The sequence below is a fragment of the Lepidothrix coronata genome, unplaced genomic scaffold (genome assembly GCF_001604755.1).
Source record: "Lepidothrix coronata isolate B3197 unplaced genomic scaffold, Lepidothrix_coronata-1.0 Scaffold123, whole genome shotgun sequence".
Lineage (NCBI taxonomy): Eukaryota > Metazoa > Chordata > Aves > Passeriformes > Pipridae > Lepidothrix > Lepidothrix coronata.
Genome location: NW_016690303.1, coordinates 1,689,010 through 1,712,123, shown reverse-complemented (window position 1 = coordinate 1,712,123; position 23,114 = coordinate 1,689,010). Strand labels below are relative to the sequence as shown.

At 38.6% G+C, this 23,114-nt stretch overlaps 1 protein-coding gene across 1 annotated transcript; it reads left to right on the top strand.

Moving 5' to 3' along the window:
• Positions 1-788: 788 nt before the first annotated feature.
• NMBR (neuromedin B receptor) lies at positions 789-19,932 on the top strand. Its single transcript, XM_017825856.1, has 3 exons — positions 789-1,204; positions 15,355-15,703; positions 18,059-19,932. Exons 1-3 carry the CDS (start codon positions 789-791, stop codon positions 18,458-18,460), a joined length of 1,167 nt encoding a protein of 388 aa, XP_017681345.1. The 3' UTR covers positions 18,461-19,932.
• Positions 19,933-23,114: the final 3,182 nt, after the last annotated feature.

Below are 23,114 nucleotides of genomic sequence, written 5' to 3'. Positions count from 1 at the left end.
CGGAGGCGATCCCGCGTTCTGCCCGACGTGGCGGACAGTCCTCCAGTTTGTCGGAGAGCACCTCTCGGGGACTGCTTGCGGAGGGCAGCGGCGCGGGGTGAGGCTCCCCTCGCCCCTCCCGCTCCTCCCGTCGTCTCCATCGCGCTCAGGGGCTGGGACCCCGCGGGACGGCGTCGGCTCCGGGATCCGCCTCTCCCTTTCGCGCAAGATCCACCTCGGCAGCACGGGGCTGGGGGAGAGGGCACAGGCGCCTGCAGGAGGAGAGGCGGGGCGGCCCCTCCCGGTACCAGGTATAAACCGGGGCTGCGGAGTAAGGAGGGAGCTTGCTCTGCGCCTCGCCCCCGCCTCCGGCGCCGCCGCCCGCAGCTGCGGGCCGAGCAGCGCCGGCGCCGCTGGACAGCGCTGGCGGCCCCGGGGCCGCTGCGGGCGCGGGGAGGTGGCTGGACCGAGCATCCGAGGGCTCTCCCGGGGACGAGGGCAGGCAGCCGCTGTCCTGACGGCGTTCGCTGCCCGCAAGGCGCAGGATCTCTTGCCCACCTGCCCACTGGGACAGGCTTGTGCGAAAAGCTGAGGGGCAGAACATGGGAATTTTTATTCCCCTCCCCCGCCACTGCACCGTTGGACATTCTTCTGCATTTCTGAAGGGAAAAAACTCGTCAAAGAAGGGGAAGGAAGAAAGGCAGTAGGGAAGGGGGGAGAAAGTTGGTTGACTTGCAGAAAAGTAAAGCTTTCCAGTGGCTCCCACTGCACTTTGCGCTAGAGACCCTCAGTCCACCCGAAGCTGGAGGATGGAGCCAGAGCTCTCGCCCGAGCTCACAACAATGCCCCTTGGGGAGAATGGGAGTGCCCACCTGGTGCCCGACACAGCCCTGCTGCCCCCAGAGAAGGGCATGGCCATGTTCATCATCCGTTGTGTGATCCCATCGCTTTACCTCCTCATCATCACTGTCGGCTTGCTGGGCAACATCACACTTATGAAGATCTTCATTTCCAACAGTGCCATGAGAAGTGTGCCCAACATCTTCATCTCCAGCCTTGCAGCTGGTGATCTGCTGCTGCTAGTGACCTGTGTCCCCGTGGACGCCTCCCGGTATTTCTCTGAGGAGTGGCTCTTTGGGGAGCTGGGCTGCAAGCTCATCCCTGTCATACAGCTCACCTCCGTTGGTGTCTCCGTCTTCACTCTCACTGCCCTCAGTGCTGACAGGTAGGAAAGCTGAGCTGCCAGTTCTCAGCTCTCTGCAGCTTGGGCAAAGGCTGGCCGGAGCTAGCATGAAAGGTGAAGTGCCCCTCTGGATAAGGTGTCCCTGGTTTGCAGTCCCCTCATTCCAGCTTGTGAGGTGCCCGTGCTGCTTCCCTCACTGACGATGGCAAGTCTGGTATTAACTGGAGTTAAAAGGTATCTGGAAATGGGTGTGCCTGGGCCTTCAGCTTCCAGGGTGTCAGCTGCAAAAACTGGGTTTAGCCCTGTCTTCTGCACCTCTGGGATGGGCCTGTAACAGGCCATATACTGAAATCTTATTCTTTTGAGGAAGGTTTTAGATGCCAGATATGACCCTTGCCAAGTTACAGTGTTATGCTAACAGCCAGTGAGCAACTTAAACCAAGTCAAGCACAGAGGTACTTTTAATCAATTTGTTTCTTTCTGCTGAGAAAGTGTATGTACGTGTATCTGTGCCTTAGTAGAAGAGCAGGTTACCAGAGGTGACTGCCAGAACTAGCTTGGTTTCTGGGAATTCAGAGGATCCAAACTGTTCTGTTGTAATTGTCAGTCTTAAACTTTTGTTCAAACTATTCTTTTTGTCTTCTGAACTTTTAGAAAAGTGGAAAAAAAAGAAAATACCCCAAAACAAATAGAAAGTAACACTTTCATCTTCAGTACTTGTCAAATTAGGAAGAAACAAAGAGCTGGATCCCCAATTTTTCCTTCCAGTTACTGTGAATGGGTACTTAAGGAATTTATAACAACTGAGTGCCTGTTGGACTGTGCTTCAGGCTCTGAAAGACAAAATCTTGCAGTGTAATTGCAACCTTGAATTAAATGAAATTATCTTTCTTCTGTTATCTAAGCAGGGTTTTTTTAAGTCAGAAGTGAAAATATTTAAGTCCTTCTCCATAGAAATTATCCCATTTTATTTTGTTGGGTTTTAAACCGAGGCACTGCATTATATTGGTGCATAATGTGAAATCTTGAGTTTAGTGATATATCTTCACAATTACAGTAATGTTTCTTTAAATCTTTTAATCCTTTTTTAAATAGATTCTTGTAATTTTGGGGGTTTTTTTTGCTAATTCAGTAAATTGTTTGATTACACCTGAGGATAGTCTTCAGCAGACATAAATTTCAATTGTATTCGAATCAGGATTGAACACACTTGTCTATAAAGACTTCGTAACTTATGAAAATTGGTTATATTTTTTTAATAATAGCTTGCAAAACATACCTTAAAGTGAACACCTGTAACACTCTGATTAACTCAGTTAAAGACTATGTCAAAATCCATCCTTAAAAGCCAAGGAAACCCTGCAGTGCTCTTTCTGCTCTATTTCCACTGTTTAAAATTATGATTGTGGTATCTTATTTGAAAAGGGAAGAAGTTGCTTGTAGTGGAGGTCGTCTCCCAGTGAAATGTAATGTGAGAGAATGCCAGTGATTTAAGCATTCATTCATTTGCTTTTTATATGGATTTGGAGCACTCATTGTTTGATCCTTCCTTTAATATCAGTAAAGACTGAAGAAGTAATAATGCTGAATCTGTTTACACTGAAAGCATTTAGGATTGCACATACCAGAAAACAGCTTCAGTTTGTGTGCTGAGATCATATAAGCTCATAATAAATACATTCCTCTAGCATTTTGGAGTCTGCAGTATATACCAATGTCAGAAATTGTTTTTATTAGGAATTAAACAACTTTGTTTCTTTAAACTCTGCAATTTTATTTTTGGTTGCTGTGAAAAAAAGCATTTATTTTCCAGTCAGAAGATAAGCCACTGACTTCGGAGACCAGTCTCCTAGGGGCCCAAGATATCACTGAGTGAAGCTGGCTAAACTGTCGGTGGAGTTTGAGTTGGAATCACATCTACTTTTTTTTGTATGACACTTGTGTTGAACTAGAGGGTCCACTGGTGTGGAGGGGTTTGCGTCACACTAATTTGTAGCCTGATCCTAACATGTGTCGTCTTGACTAGGTCAGTTATGGGTAATTATGCAGGCAGATCAGGAGTGGTGGCAGCATCCTGCACCCAAGAGGTGCTGAGGAGGTGAGGCCTGACTGGGTGCAGTGTTTTCTCCAGATAAGTGAATCTAGCACAGAATGTTTGTAGTGATGTCACTACATGGGCTCCATTATAATCCAGTACATATTTGGTCTGATACACAATGTCTTCTCTGTCTCTTTCACAGATAATGCTCAAAGTACATTTTAATATATGATAATTAAAGCCTTTCCTGCTTTTTATTCCCTGTTGCCATGGGACTGTATGGAATGCCAGACATTGATTCCACTAAGGAACAGATTTAGGAATATTTAGAATTCTTTGCAACATGCCTGCGTGAATTAGGATAAGGAAGGTTGTCTTGGTTTCCACAGTGTAATTAGCACTTATTGCTTATATGGAAATTCTTCATGATGGTTTACATGTATGTTGATACATTTAACAAAAGCAGCTACAGAAGCTATAAACTCTGAATGACTGTTACCAACAAACTGAAGATTTAAGGAAGAAAAAATAGTACTAATTGCATATATATATATTTTCTAAAGTTGCTTTATTTCGTATGGATTTTTGTCACAGAAGTCCCTTTCAGCATCAGTAATGCTTTCTGTCTGACAAACATGCACCTTTTAACTGAAAGCTTCATTATCTTGTACTGAGATGGTTTGAGTTTTGTCTTGGGTTTGGGTTTTTTTTGTGTATGTGTACAAACACGATATGTAATTTTTAACAATTCTTCTCAGACTTCCCTAGAGCACACTTGGAAACTGAAATTAGCAGCACACAGCATAGGTTGCTGCCTACCCCCATCACAGGAATAGAAGCTGGTTCTTCCCATCCCTGAACTCCTGGTGGCCTGACTGACCAGGGAGTGGTGCCCAGATGCAGCCCCACACATGTTGGGGCAGAGAGGGATGGGAGGTCAGCAGCAGTGGTAGGGATGATGGTGGTAGAGATGATGCACTGGTGGTGCAGGGTGTTGGTGTGAGAGCAGGTTGCGATCTCCCTCTGCTATGGTGTGGGGAAGGCAGCATAGGAGCTGTGCTGCTGAGCCAGACATCCCTTCTCACTGCCATGCAGGAGATGTGTAGGGATAGCACCCGTGCCCCCCATGGCCACTTTTCTCTATTGTGGAGAAACCAGATCACATCTGGAAATGTTAATATTTCTCTGTTTTATAAAACCAAGGAAAAAAGAGAAGGTGGATTACAGAAAGAGAAAACCTAGTAATTACAGTGGATGACAAATGAAAGAAAAAAGAAGGGGACTGAAGGACAAAAATATACAAAATAACAAAATAAAAAGAACTAAGGGCACCATAGGGCAGAACACCCCCAATAGCACTCAACACACCCTGAAAGTGCCCACAGGGCTGATGTATGAAGGCCAGGGATGCACTTCCTAAAGATGTGATGGGACAAGGAATTAAAAGTGGGGTCTCTGATGAGCTTGTTTCTCCAGGGTTCATGGACTGCAGTTTTGACCAGATCTAAAGGATGTTACTGAGAAAGTCCTAGGACTTGGTGTGGTCTTTGATAAGGAGGATAAAAATAAGGAGTGAGAAGTGTTGCCAGAGGGACTGCATCATGACACACATGAAGAAAATGTGTGCCAGTATCTCCTCACTGCAAAAAAGGGTGGAAGCCACAGATGAATCTGACTTGGACCATCCCATGAACTTGTTCACTACTCCAAGGAGTGTCTTTCCAATTTATGTCCATGGTGGACCATGCAGTTAGCTCAGAATGCAAACTGGGCCCATGAGGTTCCTCACTCTCTTCTCAGAGTAAGGGGTCTTGCTGCTTTGTTCCTGGGAAGGAGTCTAGGTAGGGCAAGGACCTGTTCCTGATAAGGAATCCAGGTAGGGTAAAGACATAGACGGCAAGAACAGAAAGGTGTTTCTAAGGTGCTTTTCAGAGCTAGAGGTCTGAATGACACATAAACCTTGGTGTGGAGAGGTGGCTGGAAAAGCTCAGGAGGCAGTGAATTAAGAATGAGTAACAATGTGTGCCTTTGGCCATTACTGCATTATTGTGTGGTGCCCACAAAATGCCAAGACACTGGAGTAAACTTTGAAGGAATATATGTCAGTGTCTTCAAACAGCTCTAGATTTGTCCCACATAGTCTTTCCTTTTCTCCTTGGCTGTGGTTTATGCCTCATTTTTAATGTAATCTGTAACAATAGGATTAAATTTAATTCTGCTACTTTTCCTACATTGAATTTTCTTTCTAATGAAGGATTTAAATGTGTTAGCTCAAATGCAGTCCTGCTACACTCTAATGGAGACAGCAAAGCTGAACTCACCCTGCTGCAGTTAAAATAGCATCTTCTTTGCTTTCTTTCTAAAAAGTGTGACGTAAGGACACCTTTGATGAGACAAATACTTGATTAACCAGGTAAGAGTTTGAAAATTTAAAGTCATACTTAAATAACTAAAAACAGTACCTGAGATGTTTAAAATATATTCTATAGATTTGCATAGCTAAACTATTTGATACTTCTTTTGTTGGTTTTATTTCTTTGTTTATTTGCTTTAAATGTGTAAGATATTAATCTGTATTTTTAAAACTGTCAAAAAGGCTAAAAAATGGTTTTTGCAAGTTTACTATTTATGTGATGACTTCTGATGACAGTTGGTAGCAAAATCCATTTTGGCTCAGTTTGCATGTCTATTGTCTCCCTTTTTTGGGGGAACTAAGGAAGTGTTTTGAAGACACTCAGAAGTGTAAAAAGCTGCACTAATAACTCCTTTAGGTTTTTCATTAGTAATAGCACCTTAATAAAAATTTCTTTTTACTCTTTTCAGAACTTACTTACAGTTTCTTCTTTTGTTATGGAAGATGCTGATTCAGGCTGAAATACTGTGATTGGAGAAATGTGAAAACCTCATTTCTTATTACATGTGGTGGAGCAGGTGAAGCAGGAAAGTGGACATGATTTCCTTTTGAGCTCTAATAGCTGATATTCAGGGATTAAAGAGCCTTTACAAGGAAAGTAGTATTAAATGACATCTTGAAAATTAACTGAAGAATAAAGAAAAAAATCAAAGGTAAAATGAAAGATTAGCTGTATAAGAGAAAAACTGTATATAGTAGATGGGAAAAAAATTATATGGACCAAGTAGAAGTATAAATCTTCTTAGAAACACATACACTTGAGGTAAATGTATTGAATGAATGAGTCACTGAAGAACATTAAAATAAATCACAATCCAGATGTTTCTCTCACTGTAGGCTGTAGCAATACGGTTATAATTGCGCAATAACAGGCAAAGCAAAAGAAAAATAAGAGTAATTTGGCAAGCTTTGTCTGTCACATTTTTCAACTCGTATTTTAGTTTATGTGTGCCAACTTGATTTGCAAAATAAACCTTGCTAAAACACCTTTGTCAAGTTAAACAGTGAAGCCTGTTCTCACCTATCTCCACTCTAAAATGTTCTTATTGATTTATATTCATTTTATACAGATTGAAAGAATATGATGGCAAATATTTCAGAAGAAACAAAAGAGATGTCAGAAAACTCCCACAGAACACTGCAGAAAGAATTTTATGTCTGGAGTAGGTTAAAGAATTAACTATTCTAGGGTAATATTGTCCAAGCCAGGCAAGTCAAATCAGCCATTGGAGAAATTCCACTTGTGTCCGTCTTTACACAGCTGAAAATGATTCTTCAGTAAATAACATTTTCCTCCCAAGTTAGGCAACTGTTTCTCAAAATTCATGCAGACACCTACATCTGTTAAACTCCTGCCTTTGTGCCTGTGTCCTGTGTGTGCTCTTCAACTCATACAGAAGCGGCTTAGATAGAGGATGGCAAAGTGAGAAATGGCTGTGATGTTTATCCTGGTCAGTGATCAATGCAGTGGCTGTGTTGTGCTGGCAACAGCCAGCTTTGCTTTGACTAATGCAAATGCCAGTGTCCAGTAGCCTTTCACAGGCCACAACCTAAACCCTGAGAGGCAGTTTCAAAAGCATCCCTCTTGTTTCCTGCTTCTTTGATCAATTCAGTAAAAGCCTGTGCCGGGGACAGACGAAATAGCTGCTAAACGGCAAATCCAGCCCAATTCTTACCAAGCATGTAAATCTCCATTCATTTATTTTATCTGTTTGGTTCTTGCCATGACATGGTACACAACTACCTTGTATATTACATTGCAATGGGTTAATACAAATCGAACTGTTGGAATCCTCAAGTCTGCGTTTGTCATGTCCTTAGAAATTATGTCAAAGATCAAGTGTGCTTTCTTTAGGGAAAAGCTTTTACATGTTTACTGTGATGATAAATTTGTTAGAGAAAAAATAATAGATCTCTTTTCTATGTGTGCAGAGTGATGGAACTCTGAAATATTCTCCGGAAAAGGGATAGTTTAATTGAGTCCTCATTTTGAATAGTTTAATTATAGAAGAACTTCTGTATTTATTATATGAGTTTTGCTGCAGAACCATTCTTCCAGACTATATGTTCCTGGTGCTAAATTATTTTTATGTGTTTTTATATGTATTAATGAAACAATGTATATGCAGTCACAATCCCTAGGTCTAGACATGTATCTCCACTACGAAATTCTAAATCTATGCTGAGATTCAGCCAAGTTTGATAGTGTAATTACAAATGGCAAGTAAGTTATTACTAGTTCATGAAATTTGTGGAATGTATGAGGAAACCTCCTTTGGTGTCCATTACAGAGAAGTGTGTTTTGGCATTAACTTCACACAACTTGTCAGATATCAGAGAAAATAACCAGAGACAAACAACCCACATGAAGCTTGGTGTAATTACATCTGCTGCATACAGGTTTGTATATTTCCAGCTTTGTGTGAGCATATATACAAATAAAATTGTGGTGTGTGTACAAACATGAAAGAAATGGATTATTCAATATGTTGTCATTGTATCTTGTATGATTTTGTTTTTTCCCTCACATGACTATCCCAAATATGGTTTCATTTTTTTCCAACTGATTTTCACAGTATTTTTTTAAAAATAGTGTCATGTTTGTGTTTTGGCTCCATGTTTGTCTGATTGTTTGTATTTTAAGGATTGCTATATTAACTTTTTCCTCTGATTTTTTTAATCTTCCCTTTTTTCCATGGTATTTACTTGTTTTTTCCATCTACAGTGATTTCAGGGTAGACTAAGAATAGAAGTTGCAAATGAAACTGAACTGGAAACTTTTTTAAAAGTGGCAGAGTGGAGCCTTCTAGATGATAATACTGGAGCAAATAAATGAAGTTGCTGCTTTTTGAATTTAGAAATTAGAGATTTGGGGTCTAAATTCTCAAATAGTAAAATCTAAGTCTGTTCTAGATATATTAATAGAGATTTGGTTATTTAATTCTTCCTGGCTTGTAACATTTCTAAAAATCATCTGACCATGTGGTGTTCTCTGCAATAGTATGCTATCTGCCATGGCATGGACTATAACTGAGTTCCTCAAGGAAACGGGAGGAAATGTTTTGTAACAGCAGAACTTTTATAAAGGTAAACTGGCACTGAACATAGTTTACACTCAGGATTTCTGCTTCCAGGCACTTTAGTGTCTGTGACTGATAATTTTATTGACCTTCTGCTCCATCAGTGATGATTTTGTGAGATCTTCTTCATTCAAATATGTATAGATATTGTTGCTGGGAGACGTAGTAAGCATGCCGTGAATATGCAGATAAGCATGCATCTCTGTCTCATCAGTTGAAAGGTAGCAGTATCAATGGAATTTGGATCAAGCTCATTTGGAGATACGGGTTTCTCTTTTCTCAAAGTCCTTTGACCCTTGAAGTTTCAGAACATAAACTCTGGAAGGATAAAACAAGATTAGTTATTGTTTTCCAGGTGTTTTTTTTTTTAAATGGAGAGCAGAGAACGAGTGAACAAAGCCCATAGTAGGTAAGGTGTCCTAGCTCCACATTACAGTGCCTAGTGTCTAGCCTAGGTGCTGACTTTCCCCTCCGCCTCTCCACCCCTCCAGAGCAGAATCCAAAATCCAGAATCCCAAATTAGTGTTGGAATGAGGTAAATGCTCCAGAAAGGCAATAAAAGCCAAGAGAATACACATGCTAAACTGCCTTGTACTTTAAGAATAGGGTTCTCTCCTCACAAGTGAAATGTTAATTTTGAGCCACTGTCTAGCAGGCGTGATCAGTGACTCTCAGACACCCTGGCTGAATGAATGGCTCCATTTTGTTCTTGGAGAGGCAGGTACCAGAGCTGCCTTTGCCATGGCAGTTTTGTGAAGGTTAATGATTTTGGTGTGCTCCAGTCATTATTTAAACACAACTTTGAGATCAGGCTCCTCAGCTTTTCTGTGCTTAGCTACAGGATCCTAATGAAGCTCAGATGCCAACTAAGTAGGTACAATCCTGGCATGCACAGCAGAGGAAATACAACTGCTTGCTTAGTTTAGAAGTTAAGAAAGAATGTGCACAGCAGGTTGGAACGGGCCAACCATTGTGCGAGGCTTCTGGATAATGTTTTTGGGACCAGGCACCTGAAAGTGTGTGGGGTTTTTGCCATACACATAAATATGTTTGCATATATTTATGTTTTATATATATATATATATATATATATATATATACTTATATATATATATATATATACTCACAAACCCATATTCAACAGTACCAAAGCATAGGCCTGAGTGCTGGAAGTCAGCCATTTGTCAAACAGTTGTTAGAGCAGTTCATGGTGTGGTTTTCACCCGGGTCAATCAATATTCTCCTAAACAATTTCTAGGCATGATCCAGTATTAAACACAAGCTCAGAGGCCATTACCAATAGAAGTGTAAACTGCCTAATTTTGTTGGAAGTGGTGGTCTCATATTGGGATATTAAAGAATTGAACTAGTCATGGATGTCCAGCCAATGCCACTTGTCCTCCAGGCCTAAGAATAGACTCTAGCACTATTTAGTTTGCTCATATAAATGTAGCATAAGTCTTTATTAGATTACATTCATGTTTGCTTGTCTTATCTCGTCTCTCCTCTCTTATCTCTAAGTAGAAACTTAGAGAAACTGCAACTCTAATGAACACCTATTTGTCTAAGATATGTGAACATATGTTGATGAGTGACTTGGAATTATCAAACTTAAATATAAATTTACTGGGAATACTGAAATATATGAACTTTTCTGAATAATAGCCACTGAAACAATTTACTAATTTTTCTTTCTGGAGGAGAATTGAAGAAATTACTGATGGTACTTTTAACTATTGCAGTTATAAATAAATGGCTTTAGAGAATTAGAACTAAAAATCCAGATTGTGGGCAATGAGTTAGCATTGCAAGATTTGTACGAGCTTGTAAGAAGCATAGTTAGCTAATGTGAGGTGAATAGCAAGAGGAAGAAGTAGCAAGACAAGAAAAATGAAAGAAAACCAAAATTTCTTCTCTGATACACTGAGTGGACAGGACAGGTAATATATTTCATGAAGAAACACCCATCATCCTGGGAAACTTCTGTTTTGATTGTTTTTAGGGTGGAGAAATCATCAACCAAAAGTTTAAATCAGACTTTTTTGTTGAAGCATTATTGATAGCTTTTTGGTTCAACAAAGCATATTTCTGTAGTAGAAAACTTTTTTGCCTTGGGAAAATCTTGGGATTTTCCCCTTAAGAAACATGGAACACATGTCATTGACATTCACTTTAAGTGTGTTTACACATGGTCTGCTGGTCTTCATTTCAAATACTGTTCATTATATCGAGGGGTGCTCATTCCTGAGTGAATGCAATTCTCTGCCTTTAAGAGATAAGCACAGAATAAAAATATTGGGACTATCTGTGGAAAAAAACACATTAAGATATCTTTTTTGCATTGCAAGAATTTGTAAGAATAAAATAGAATAAATGCAAATTTCAGACAGTTTGTCTGTTGTGAAAGAAGTTCCCACAACACGAATGTGGGGCATCAAATGATCCCATATTGTTCTCGGCTAGATAAATTGTTCTCCTCTTAATTATTCAACTGGAGTTGAGTCAAATGAACTGCCATACAAGGAAAAGGACTTTGGTCCTATCCAAAATTTCATTCTACTGTAGTGGAATGGACACGGTATTTGTATTTTCAACAAATACTGACCATACAGCTGTATTTTCTATTCAGATATGTTTTATGTTGTTAGGTTTTTTGTGTTTGAAATCACCATGCAGTGACACAATAAAAGATTATCACATGAATGGTTTTGGTAAATGACTCTAGTTTTCAGGAATTGCACTACTATGGCACAGCAACATCACTTAAAAAACTTATTTATGAGAAGGCAAATTATACCAACCCCTCCAGCTTGAGGATTGAAATGAAAATTAAAGCCAGATAATATGGATTTGCCCTCCCTGAATTGTGTCTCTCCTTGCTTTATGACACTTCATTATTATATTTATTTTCATTGTGATGGCATGTAGAAAACTAGATTATAAATTAGAGTCCTATTTGTGATAGGTGCTATAAAAACAGGAACAAGAAGAAAGTCCTTGATCTGAAGGGTTTTTAAGAAATGACAACAGACAATCCAGAATCAAAAGGGCAAGGAGATATTGTGGCAATTCTGGTTGGAATTGTTGGCTGTTATATTAGTCCAGTTGCTGCCTAAGTGTTGTCTAGATGCTTCGTGTTGTTTTTTTTTTTTTTTTGTTTGTTTGTTTTTAAGGTCATCACAACTAAGTACTCTAGAAAAGGAAGCAGCAATGTAGTGGAAAGACAGCTTAGCTCTAACCATGAAGCAGCTTCTTTTAAAGTCAAGTGTGTGGGAGGGGAATAGCATTGTGGAAGCAGCAGAGACAGGAATAGAGCTTTCCATTCTAGTTTGAAGCTGATAAATACCTTTACAAATGGCTTTGAAAACAAAGGTTAGGAGAATAAGATAGATTGGTGTTTATAAGGTAGCAACATGTTATAATGCTGGAGGAAGATGATAGTCTTTTCATCAATTTTTTAGGGTTGTGTAGAAGGGAGGAGATTGCTTTCTATTGAAAAAACACTATACAAACAAAACCAATCTGCAGAATGGGCAAGTTTGTGCTTGTGTCTGTTGGCAGAAACCACAGCTCCAAAGAAAGGAAGTGTTTCCTAAGTTGGAGTTTCTTTGTCAGCAGTCATAATGATAAAGGATATAGGAAGACAGAATTTACATGAAGGTTTCTAATTAAAACCAAATGCGTATTTATGAATATTTCCTGAACTTCACATAAATCTATAATTTGCTTTTTTTCCATCAGTGAAGTAAAGGAAAAGATGGATTTATTTATTAATTTGACTGATTTGCACCTTTGCAAACACTTGAGAGTGTGATTTAACTGGTGTTTTTTAATTGATGGAAAATATGCTTTTTTAATTTGAATGGTTGGTGGTATGCTTTAACCTTACATTGGCTTTATACAAAGGAAGAGTTTGTGTATTCACTTTGGGAACACTTCTCATTTCATTCAGTTTACATTTGATTTTACCTGTAACCTGTCTCTTTCTACTCTATATCTTTGCAAAGATATGAACAAGATGATAAATTTTGTACAGCACTTAGTGTCTTTTTCTTCTTGTTGACACTGAGTACTGTGAAGAGCTGAGCCCTGGGAGGAAGAAGAAGGACACTTGTAGTCAGTAAAGTAGCAAGTAGAATAAAAGAAATTTTTTTGTACTAAACTCAGCTGTTTTGTGAAAAGGGGCACTTTGCTCCAATGCCTTCCATCTGGAGTCAGTCATAGCTCAAGGAAAAGCATGATATTTTGCTGAAACAGCCAAAGTAGAAATATATGCCACGTCTTTTTCTAATGTGAAGACTTCTGAAAAGGTCTTCCATTTAGAGATTAACGAATGCTAAAACAATTATTTGTGATACGGTCATTGTCTTGGGTCATAGGGCTGTGGTCAAAATAGTTTGAAGCAATGCAATGGGAAAGAAAAGCTAAAAGTAATCTGTAGTACAATATATTATTTTTGTCCAATGCCCTCCCCATGCCCCAAAGACCCCAAACCAGCTCTTCCCCAAGAATGTAAAGTTTTTTTAAAAATGAGCAGATGTAAGGACTTGACGTCACCTCAATTGAATGAAATGAAATAGAGGGTCTGTCTCTATGTAATGAAATCAAGGCGGACAGCAATAGGAAGCAGTTATTGAATAATAAGGTCACAGTTTGTGTTGGGTAGTATTCATGCGTTGTGAAGAAGCTTCTGTCCTTCTTATGGCAGTATAAAGGATTTCTTTACACCTTGGTGTCCAGGGAGTTTCTCATTGTGCGTTAGCAGAAATGGTAAACATAAATTAACAAAGGCAGTTTGCTGAGTTTCATTTTTTACTGCATGATATGGGTGAAGATACAGTAAAAATCTTTCTGAATTCAGAGAAGATATGCACATAAATAGCCATTATTTTCAATTATTTAGTGATAAAAAAATTATCACAATTCTGAGACAGAGGACTCCAGGGTACATTTTGACTCAAATATTCTCAGAAGAAAAGATACCAAGACAGTGCTCTGCTCCAGACATTTTCATGGCATAGCCAGCTGCAGTGCTGATTGCCAGCAAACTCAAAGTTGCTGCGTGGCGGTACAGCTTTAATCCAAAATTCATCAAATATCTGCTCATGGTGTTGAGAAGCTATGAACTACCTGTCAGGACCTGCAAATTAGCCATAAAGGATATCTGGGATCACAACTCCATTTCCCAGCAGTCCCTTCAGCAACTATGTTATATTTGGGTATAAACTAACCCTTGGTATGTATTTAGACCCCTGCTCATAGCCATACATATTTAAATGTCTATATGCATGTATGTGTATCTAGATGCTTGGATATGGAGTTTTATCACAAAGTGATGGGCATCTAAGTTAGAGTTCTCAGTCTAATCTCACTGTATAGCTAACAGAGAAAAATAAACACCTGAGAGTGTGATTTAATGCACCAGAAATCTGAATCACTCTTTGAAAGTATATCTCCACTGACTAGAAAGACCTGAAGATGGATGAAGTTATGTACCTGAAGTATGAATCTCTCCTGACTCCTTTCTTCTTATCAAATGTTCCTTTAGATATTAAAGAATATTTTTTCCAATTCTCAAAACTTTTGCTGTTTCAGAAAAAAACCCCAGCCATTTCAAATCACATTGAAAATAAAAAGAAAAGAATTGAGAAGGCTAAAAGAACTTATGAGACAAAGCAACCTTCCAAATTACCGCCCCTTAGACCAACTGAAATGTTCTGTTTAAGGTTTAGTTTTTAATAAAAACATTAAAGCATAACTTACTTACCAAAAAAAAATTAAAAAATCTAAGGAAAACATTAAGATATCCCCCATAAATTTTTTTCAAAGTATACTTGCCCTTTTAGCATGTACATTTTCTTGTGGAAAATTTCAATTTTTCTCCCTTCCTGCAATGATGTTGTTTAATAAAATAATTCCTGACCAGAGTCTACCTCTGTTTGTTTACTTTACTTTGCTGTAGAGTGATATTTCCATTCTCTGCAATTCTTCCTGTTTTCATTGTAAGGGCTATGAAATTATCAGTTCCACAAAGGTTTATATGTAATCATATATTATGAGACAGTTTTCCAAAATGCAGTGTAGAGCAGCAGCTTCCAACTATGGATGTGAAAATGTTTACTTTATGTAAGAATTTAATCGTTGCAGGCTGTTGGGAGTAATTTCTGCCTGACTTTATGGAGATGCATATATTCCTCTGAGGAGGACTGGGGCTATCCTAGAGTAGGAAAGCTATGGTGGCAGACAGGAAGGAGCCCTGGGCTTCAGGAGCTGAGGAAGGAAGGAAATGCTAAGTGTGCGTGTGCTGGTACAAGAGGGAGGTGGAAATACAGAGGTAGGATGCACATTTGGAGATTTGCTGGGGGGTATTTGGAGAAAGAAAGTACATAGTCATGGCTGATTCTGGGCTTTCACCACACTGGCTTGGAACGGGCACCTACAGCCACAGGTTATGGTGCCTCCATCTGCCACCTCTGATGAATATGTATACAAATAAAGGTAGAGATTTAGAGAACGCAAATTTAAGAAAGATTACAAGCCTCTTGACATTTCAAATAAGAGCAAAACACATTATTTTAATCAAAAGCATGAAGTGATCTTGTGCATCACATGTTGAATTTGAATACCTTTTAATTTGCATCTGCATTTTGATCAATTTCAGGTACAAAGCAATTGTAAATCCCATGGACATCCAGACCTCCAGTGCAGTGCTATGGACCTGTCTTAAAGCCGCTGCCATCTGGGTAATCTCCATGCTCCTAGCAGTTCCTGAAGCAGTGTTCTCCGAACTGGCTCACATCAATGACACAGATAATGCCACTTTCACAGCGTGCATACCATACCCCATGACAGATGACATGCACCCAAAGATCCATTCTGTGCTGCTTTTCCTTGTATATTTCCTTGTGCCTCTTGTGATTATTAGTATCTACTACTATCATATTGCAAAGAGTTTAATAAAAAGCGCTCACAACATCCCTGGAGAATACAGTGAGCATTCCAAAAGACAGGTAAGCAATTTGCTTTTTACATCCTGTTGAAAGATTTGTGTTTTGTATACACTTATAAATGAAAGTAAAGGAATTATAACACCCAAATAGTTTGGATTTTACAGAAGATGAGTTCAGTTTCCACATGAACTAAGACAAGGATTATCTGAAAAATCTCCTAGTTTTCACGATTACTCAGTATTAAGCCCAGTATGTAAATTAATATGAGCAAGGAAAAATATAAATTCAATGCCATCAATCCACATTCTTAATAGTAAATGACATTGGTACATGTGCTTGTATATGCTGTTAATTTAACCATTACTTGTGTTCTTACTAAAGAATGATGTTTTTTGTAGTTACTGTAGACAGGCTTCACCTGTCTCTATAGGCAGCCATTTTGGGAAAGAAATCTTTGAGAATTGTCCCTCTTTTATTTGTGCTTGGAAATGAGAAAACTGACATAAGCAGGGAAAATTTATGTAGGAAATTTAAGGTCTTCTCAGACCAAGGAGTGCTGAAAAGATGAACACAGAGCATTAACTGATTATTTTTTGACTTTCTTAGTAGATCTTCCTTGGATATAATCCTGAACTCTCACTTTTCTAATATCCTTTCTGTTATAGATGCTATAACACTCTTGGTATAGATTCTGTATACCTTTGAGACAAAGCTTTTTAAAATGCTAGACAAAGCCATCTTCCCTGTAAGGCACAGGAAGCAGTAAGATAGCAACATTAGCAGGAACACTTACGTGTACAAACACCAGTTTTGCAGTGAAAGTGCCTTGACCACTTTGCAAAAGCATTAGTAGTGATAGAGAAAAATACTTATGCCTATTAAAACAACTTTGAATGATTTTCTCTTCCAGTATTTTATAAAACTACTTCCATACTAACTGAAATCTCCTTGCATATATAGTATGTGCATATTCATTTAAAGGAAAGACTACATTCCCTCATGTCCTTTTTGAGCAGCATTTCATTTCTGCTCTGGTCTGTTTCTTGTCAAAAGTGCGTACATATTAGCACTTCAGGTATTATTTTATTTTCTTGTGAAATATAGAGAGCCTTTTGGCTGAACTCTCTAGATGGAAAAAAAATGTTTAATTTATATCACACTTCTGAACTCACATGTATTTTCAAAGTAAGAACATATTTTTTCATTCTACTTACTTTTTTTTTCTTTTTGTAATCTATGAGGCTCAGACGAATAGAAAATTCTGGTATACTTACATGTCTTCCAGGAAGAGGAAATAAATTCAGACTATTGCTATCAAATCATGTTTCTTTAGACCAAGTGTAAAATTCACTCTCTGCCTCTGCACCTTTTAGTTTGCTCTTGCAATATGAGTGCAAATGCTACCAAATTGAAATGTTAGAGTTTTCCCATCTTTTGGGAATTCCCCACTGGTTTTTTTTTTAGATAGAGACAAGAAAACTACTTAAAGATTAATTTCACAAATTTTGAAACCCTGTTAGAATAAATTTGCTTCATTTTTTTTTCCAGAAAATTGAGCAGAGCTAGAAAACTTTCCTGCATTTGCAAAATTTTCATACCTCATATACATAATAAATCTTTTAGGAAGAATATGAAGAAACTTTCTGCCTCTCTTTGGTGCCTTCTATCTGTCCAGTCTCTCTCTCACTTTGGATTCACTGTGTATGCTCATATCTTGCCAAATTTTCAGCCATTCTCGTAGCGTCACTGTAATCCATTATAACTTAGTGCTGAAATTAAGGTACATTTCATGTCATTATTGAAGATTTAATGGAACCTTTCACTTTACCCTGGAATTAAGATGCTTTATACTGTGTAATGCAGTTTTGGTGGTTTCTCTAGGAGAGAGGGGCAAGCTGAGGCACTTCAGGAAAAACAATGGGATATAAATATATATGTATATATATATAGAATGGCTAACACCCTAGTAATGTCTCTACATTTCATTCACAATGTCTCTAGATTTTAAAACCAACAGTTTCTAAATAACTTTCTAACTAAAACTTAAGTTTCAAGCCAAGCACTGAGATCTCATCAGAAAAGATTACGGTTCATGACATCCTTTGGAGCTTACTTTTAGGCTAAAAGCCAATATTTCCTTGGGTCATGAATCAGTCTTGCTGTGTATATTATATAGAAAGAGCAACCTTGCTGCAAACAGCTAGGATCTGTCAGTGAAAGTAAACTGAAAGTGGGAAAGGAAAGTAAATGAGACGGAACAAGTAATTCAACCCCTGAAGGAAGCAGTTTTACTGGCCTTACTTATGATAGTTGTTGAAGCTAATATAAAGCAAAATACTACATGTTTTAATTAAGTCTGTTATGTGGAGTAGTTCTATTCATTGTTGTTCATTTGGGTTCTCTTCGTCTTTTTAGATGGAAACTCGGAAACGTCTGGCAAAAATTGTTCTAGTTTTTGTTGGCTTCTTTGCTATCTGCTGGTTTCCTAACCATGTGCTATACATGTACCGATCTTTTCATTACAATAAGATTGATCCATCAACAGGACATATGGTTGTTACCTTAGTGGCCCGAGTGCTAAGCTTCTGCAATTCTTGTGTCAACCCATTTGCATTGTATTTTCTCAGTGAGAGTTTCAGAAGGCATTTCAACAACCAGCTTTGCTGCAGGAAGAAAGCTCAGCAAGAGAGATCTGCCAGCTACTTGCGCAACTCTTCTGCCATTCAAATGACTTCCCTGAAAAGCAATACCAGGAACACAGCAACTACCATGACACAACTGAATGGGCACAACTTGAAACAAGAAATGTCATTATGATTTAACATGTGTAATTTTTGACTGTGAAACAAATTTGAACATTTTATTTGAAGTTTGTAACTCACTTTTGGCTCTCGTGATTAGACTGTCTAAGTACTCAAAATAGAGGTTCTCTCAAAGCCTGACCAGTATCAGATTATCTCACACCTAGTCTGACTCTTAGATAGAAATGAGCAGTACATTTTATTGAGAAACCAAAACTGACTGGTGTTACACTGTACTTTAAAGGACATGCTAGTATGTGTTTAACATGAAGGAAAGCAGCAAATATAATATTGCTTTAAAAAGTTTAGATTTTCTGATTTGAAAAAATATGTATTTTCAACTGAATATTGATCCACGTTTATGTTTTACTCTAGTAGATTTTGCATTATTTTAGCTGTGTGGTATCTACAAACATTGCTCATTAAGACTGTTAGGCATTTTGGACTCAATTAAAGGGCCATTGCAACACATAAATTCTAGTTTCAGACAAAAAAGTATTCAAGTATCGAGTGCCAGATTTTTACCTCATTGAAATCCACCTTGTTTGTTCACTTTGGTAGACATACATGATGAGATTTTACTCTTTGAAGCTTCTGTTTGCTGCTGAGGTCAGAAGTTTATCTGCTAAAATTTCATTCTTTTCATGGTTAACATATCAAAAGAAAAATGTGTGCAACATGCAGGTTTTCTAGAACTCAGTGTCTGAAAGTTCATTTCTCTGACTGTTAAGACTGTGGCACCATTGGTTTAGAGTTTCTACATGCTATATATTTGCTGCTAACTGATGTTGTTGATATCAGTACACAGCTAAGAAGGATGCTAAGTGTACTGGGAGGGTTGAACATTCAAGAAGGTAAAATTCTGAGTGGCTGCTTCACAGGGATTCTGTGGCAAGTCTTCATACAGCTCAGCAAGATCTCAGAGTGCAGAACCCAGATTAATACCAGACAAAACCAATCTGAAGGATGCCATGCAGGAGCGCACTCAACATACTCTGATCGCTAAGGATCATCCAGACCATGAGCCAGACAAGTCCTAGTCTGAAACAACTCCCAACTAATGACACATGGGTGGCTGGCATGAGTAGCTGGCATTGGTTGCTCAGTACCAGCTGTTTGCTTTCTGTGTTTTAAGCACATGTCTTATGAGGAATTGCTGAATGAGCGGGAGTTATGTAGTCTGGAGAAAAGGAGGCTCTGGGGGACCTTATCAGTCTCTAAAACTCTGTGGAAGGAGGTTGAAGCCAGGTGGGGGTGAGTCTCTTCTTCCAAGTAATAACTGACAGGCCGAGAGGAAATAGCTTCAAGCTGTGTCAGGGAATGTTTAGATTAGATTTTAGGAAAAATGTTTTCACTCAAAGGGTGATCAGGCATATTAGAATAGGCTACCTAGGTAAGTGCTGGAGTCACCATCCCTGGAAATGTTCAAAAAGAGTGTGTATATATCAGTTGGGGATATGGTTTAGTGGTGAACATGGTGGTGCTAGGCTAATGGTTGAATGCGATGGTCTTAGAGGTCCTTTCCAATTTTAACTATCTTGTGATTCTATTCTATCTTCTAGATCTACTCCTAATGCACACACTGTTTACCAGTCTCAACAAGGCTCCAGTACTGTTGAAAATCTGACACTTTTGCTTTTCCTGAAGGCTCATGTACATAAATAGTCAATGCATTTCTGAAAATCCTGTCTGAGCTGCCTAAAAAAATGATTTTCTAATGTTTTTGTTAATCATTCCAGTGCCATGAGCAGCATACATCTTTGTCATTATTCCTATGAGGAGATTTTCAAGGTACATGGTCATTACAGACCTGGGATTAAAACAACTGGGAATGCTGTGTGAGGCTCTAGTACCAATTACCATCATGTCCAGAACAAATTTGCTAGGAGGATCTACTCCTCTTTTTTTCAGTTACAGATCTCTGCTAGGGATACCACATACAAAGCTTGCAAAACTGCCCTTCAGATCTCAAGAAAGCAAGAAGTTCAGCCCTAAAATAATATATTTTTTAAAAAATTTTTTAATCAGTTCACATGCCAACACAGGTAGTCAACTAGGCACAAAGACGGAAACATGTTTCTGCTGCTCGGGCAAGGCTGTTCATCTAAAAGCTTCTGGGGGGAGTCAGAGCTGATTCCCCCCTTACACAGCTGCACGGTGTCAGATGAATAATTATTCCCAAGCCAGGTGAGAGGCTAGCTGGGGCAGGGTTTGTTTTGTGTCTGAGCTTCAGAGAGAAAATGCTCACAGTGTCCTTCTTAGGAGAAGGGGCAGTAATGGCAGATAAGGGCACCTTGTGAAATTATTTTGTTATGGCCAGTTCATGAGCCAAATGTAATTTTAAATACCTTTTTCTTTGAAATTGGATGGAACTGCGCTAGCACAGATCTCTCTGTCACAACATTGTATCCTTGACTTCTGCAGTGACTTGTCTAAGGTGAATACTAGAAAGTACACCAGAAATTTAAATTGGATTTCAGAATTAGTTTCCAGCCTTATAATTTCAAAAGCTGAAGTGCTAATGCAGTGTAGCAACTCACTATTCCTTTTGTCCTTATTTATGCACTTGCATTTATTTAGTTCTGTTCGTAACTGTGGAACCATCGGAAGTTCAAAATTTCTTTCTCAATTCCCCTGTCTTCAAGACTAGTCATACCCCTACCCCAATTTTTAAAGCAGCAAGAAGTTAAACTGATGTAATGTGCATATGATTTAGCTAATTATCTGAGAAAAAATCCCCAGTTTTTACCACTCAACAGGGAAAGTAACAGACTGAAGTTCTTAATGTCAACCAGCATGGTCCAGTTGGATGTACCTATAGGGTGATGTAATGTAGTTAAAGTTGTGTGCAGCATTCAAATGAGAAAACTTATGAAGTTCAGTGTAGTTCAGCTCCAAACTACCTGCCCTAGCTGATTGCTGTTGCCCTGTGGCTTCAGTGGCTCCTTGCAAGGCTTTACACAAAGGAGCCAATTGATTCGAACTTGTAAATCTATGTGTAATGGTTTAGGAAATTGTCACCTGTCGTGGTGGTTTAGGAATGGTATTCCACAGTCTAGTGTTCTAAAGTTTTGGATTCTGCACTTCTGATCAGTCTCGAATCCTTTTTACTCACAAATATTTCACACCTGCAAAACGCAAAAGCTTAATCTTCCTTTGTCAATTCTTAGTGCTGATCATTGACTGCAATCAAGTTTCCCATTCATTTGTGCTGTTTTTATTCTGGTTCCCAGCTCCTGATTTTGTTTAGCAACTTTCTACACTGCATAGCATTTCGCAGGACTTCTAAATCCATTGTGTTCTTTATTTCCTAAATGCATTTGTCTGATGGGGACATTGCCAGATGATACAGGTGCCCTACCGGAAAAACAATAATCTAATTTGTAGTAGATTTGATGCTTGTGTTTGATTCATACTCTTCACTCAGCATGTTAAAGTGCTGTGTGTGTTATGGACAGCATGAGCCAGCTTTCTGGCAGAACTGCAAGCTACATTTCTTTTCGTTGCGAGGGGAAGGTGTTCTAGGCTATAACTCCTTCTTGTCAGGAAATCAGCACAATTTCGGTTCATTATTTCCCAGGCCTTATACTTCAAGTCTGTTTTGAGTCAGTAACCTTAACTATATATAGCTCCTCTCAAACTCTTGTAGCATGGCGTGCCGGAATTAGTTAATCTTTCTGGAGCTTTACTGGGTGTATTGCTAGCCCAATATGCACATTTTGGAAGTGTCTGTTACTGTGTTTCTGTACATATTGTATACAAGTACAGCTGTATGTATAAAGCTATTTTCAGAGAACACTGCTTGCTAACAATTAAATGATTGTAGAACACATTTTATGAAGTATTTTCTTCTAACTGTAATCAAAGAAACAAAGGAAATCCATAAATGAGATCACCTTTTCATATACTACATTTAGATCTATGCTAAAACAGTTAAAATACCACCTGATTATTTCTTTCTGTTATGAAAACTTTCTCATTTCAGAAACATCAGTTCTTTTCTGTCTTCCTCTCCTGAGACAGTGTCTTTCAAACATATTTTTGCAACAATTGAGGAAACTACCATCCCTTCTCAGTGTTTGAAAAATGAGGGAATAGAGGTAATTACTGTTTCCTCAGTGTAAGACTTCTCTTTTTTTCTCTAGACTAGAGCTAGTACAGAATAAGTCTGATAGCATCTCGTCACTCCACCCTGTCAGTCATAAAAACATTATATACACTGGTGAATTCTGAAATGTCAGTATGGTTAAATTCTTAACTGACCTGAGACACCACATTTAGTATTACACTGTGACATGATAATTATCTTCAACAAAACCACTTCAGTTACAATATGGAACAAATCTTTGCAACACATCTGCCCCATAAATATTTTTCTTAGCTCAGTCAGATAGGTTTACAGAAATTATGTCCCAGGAGTTAGTCAGGCTGTGAAGTCTATGCTCGAAGGGGGAAGGTGATAAGACCAGTGTCATAGTTTGAGACCCTTAAAATCCAATTCTCGAGTCCAAGCCCCCCTCCCACATCTCACCCCAGTGAGATGGGTTTTCCAGACACTACACAAGACTCAATATGGGGGGAAAGGGAATTATATTACAATCACTGTACAAATAAATATTACAATACATCATATACATAATCTTAACTATCTCTCCTATGATAAATCAGTA

Coding starts and splice junctions, on each gene's coding strand:
- NMBR (XM_017825856.1), top strand. CDS start 789: ATGGAGCCAGAGCTCTCGCCCGAGCTCACAACAATGCCCCTTGGGGAG. Junction 1,205..15,354: donor ACTGCCCTCAGTGCTGACAG/GTAGGAAAGCTG, acceptor GATCAATTTCAG/GTACAAAGCAATTGTAAATC. Junction 15,704..18,058: donor GTGAGCATTCCAAAAGACAG/GTAAGCAATTTG, acceptor TCGTCTTTTTAG/ATGGAAACTCGGAAACGTCT.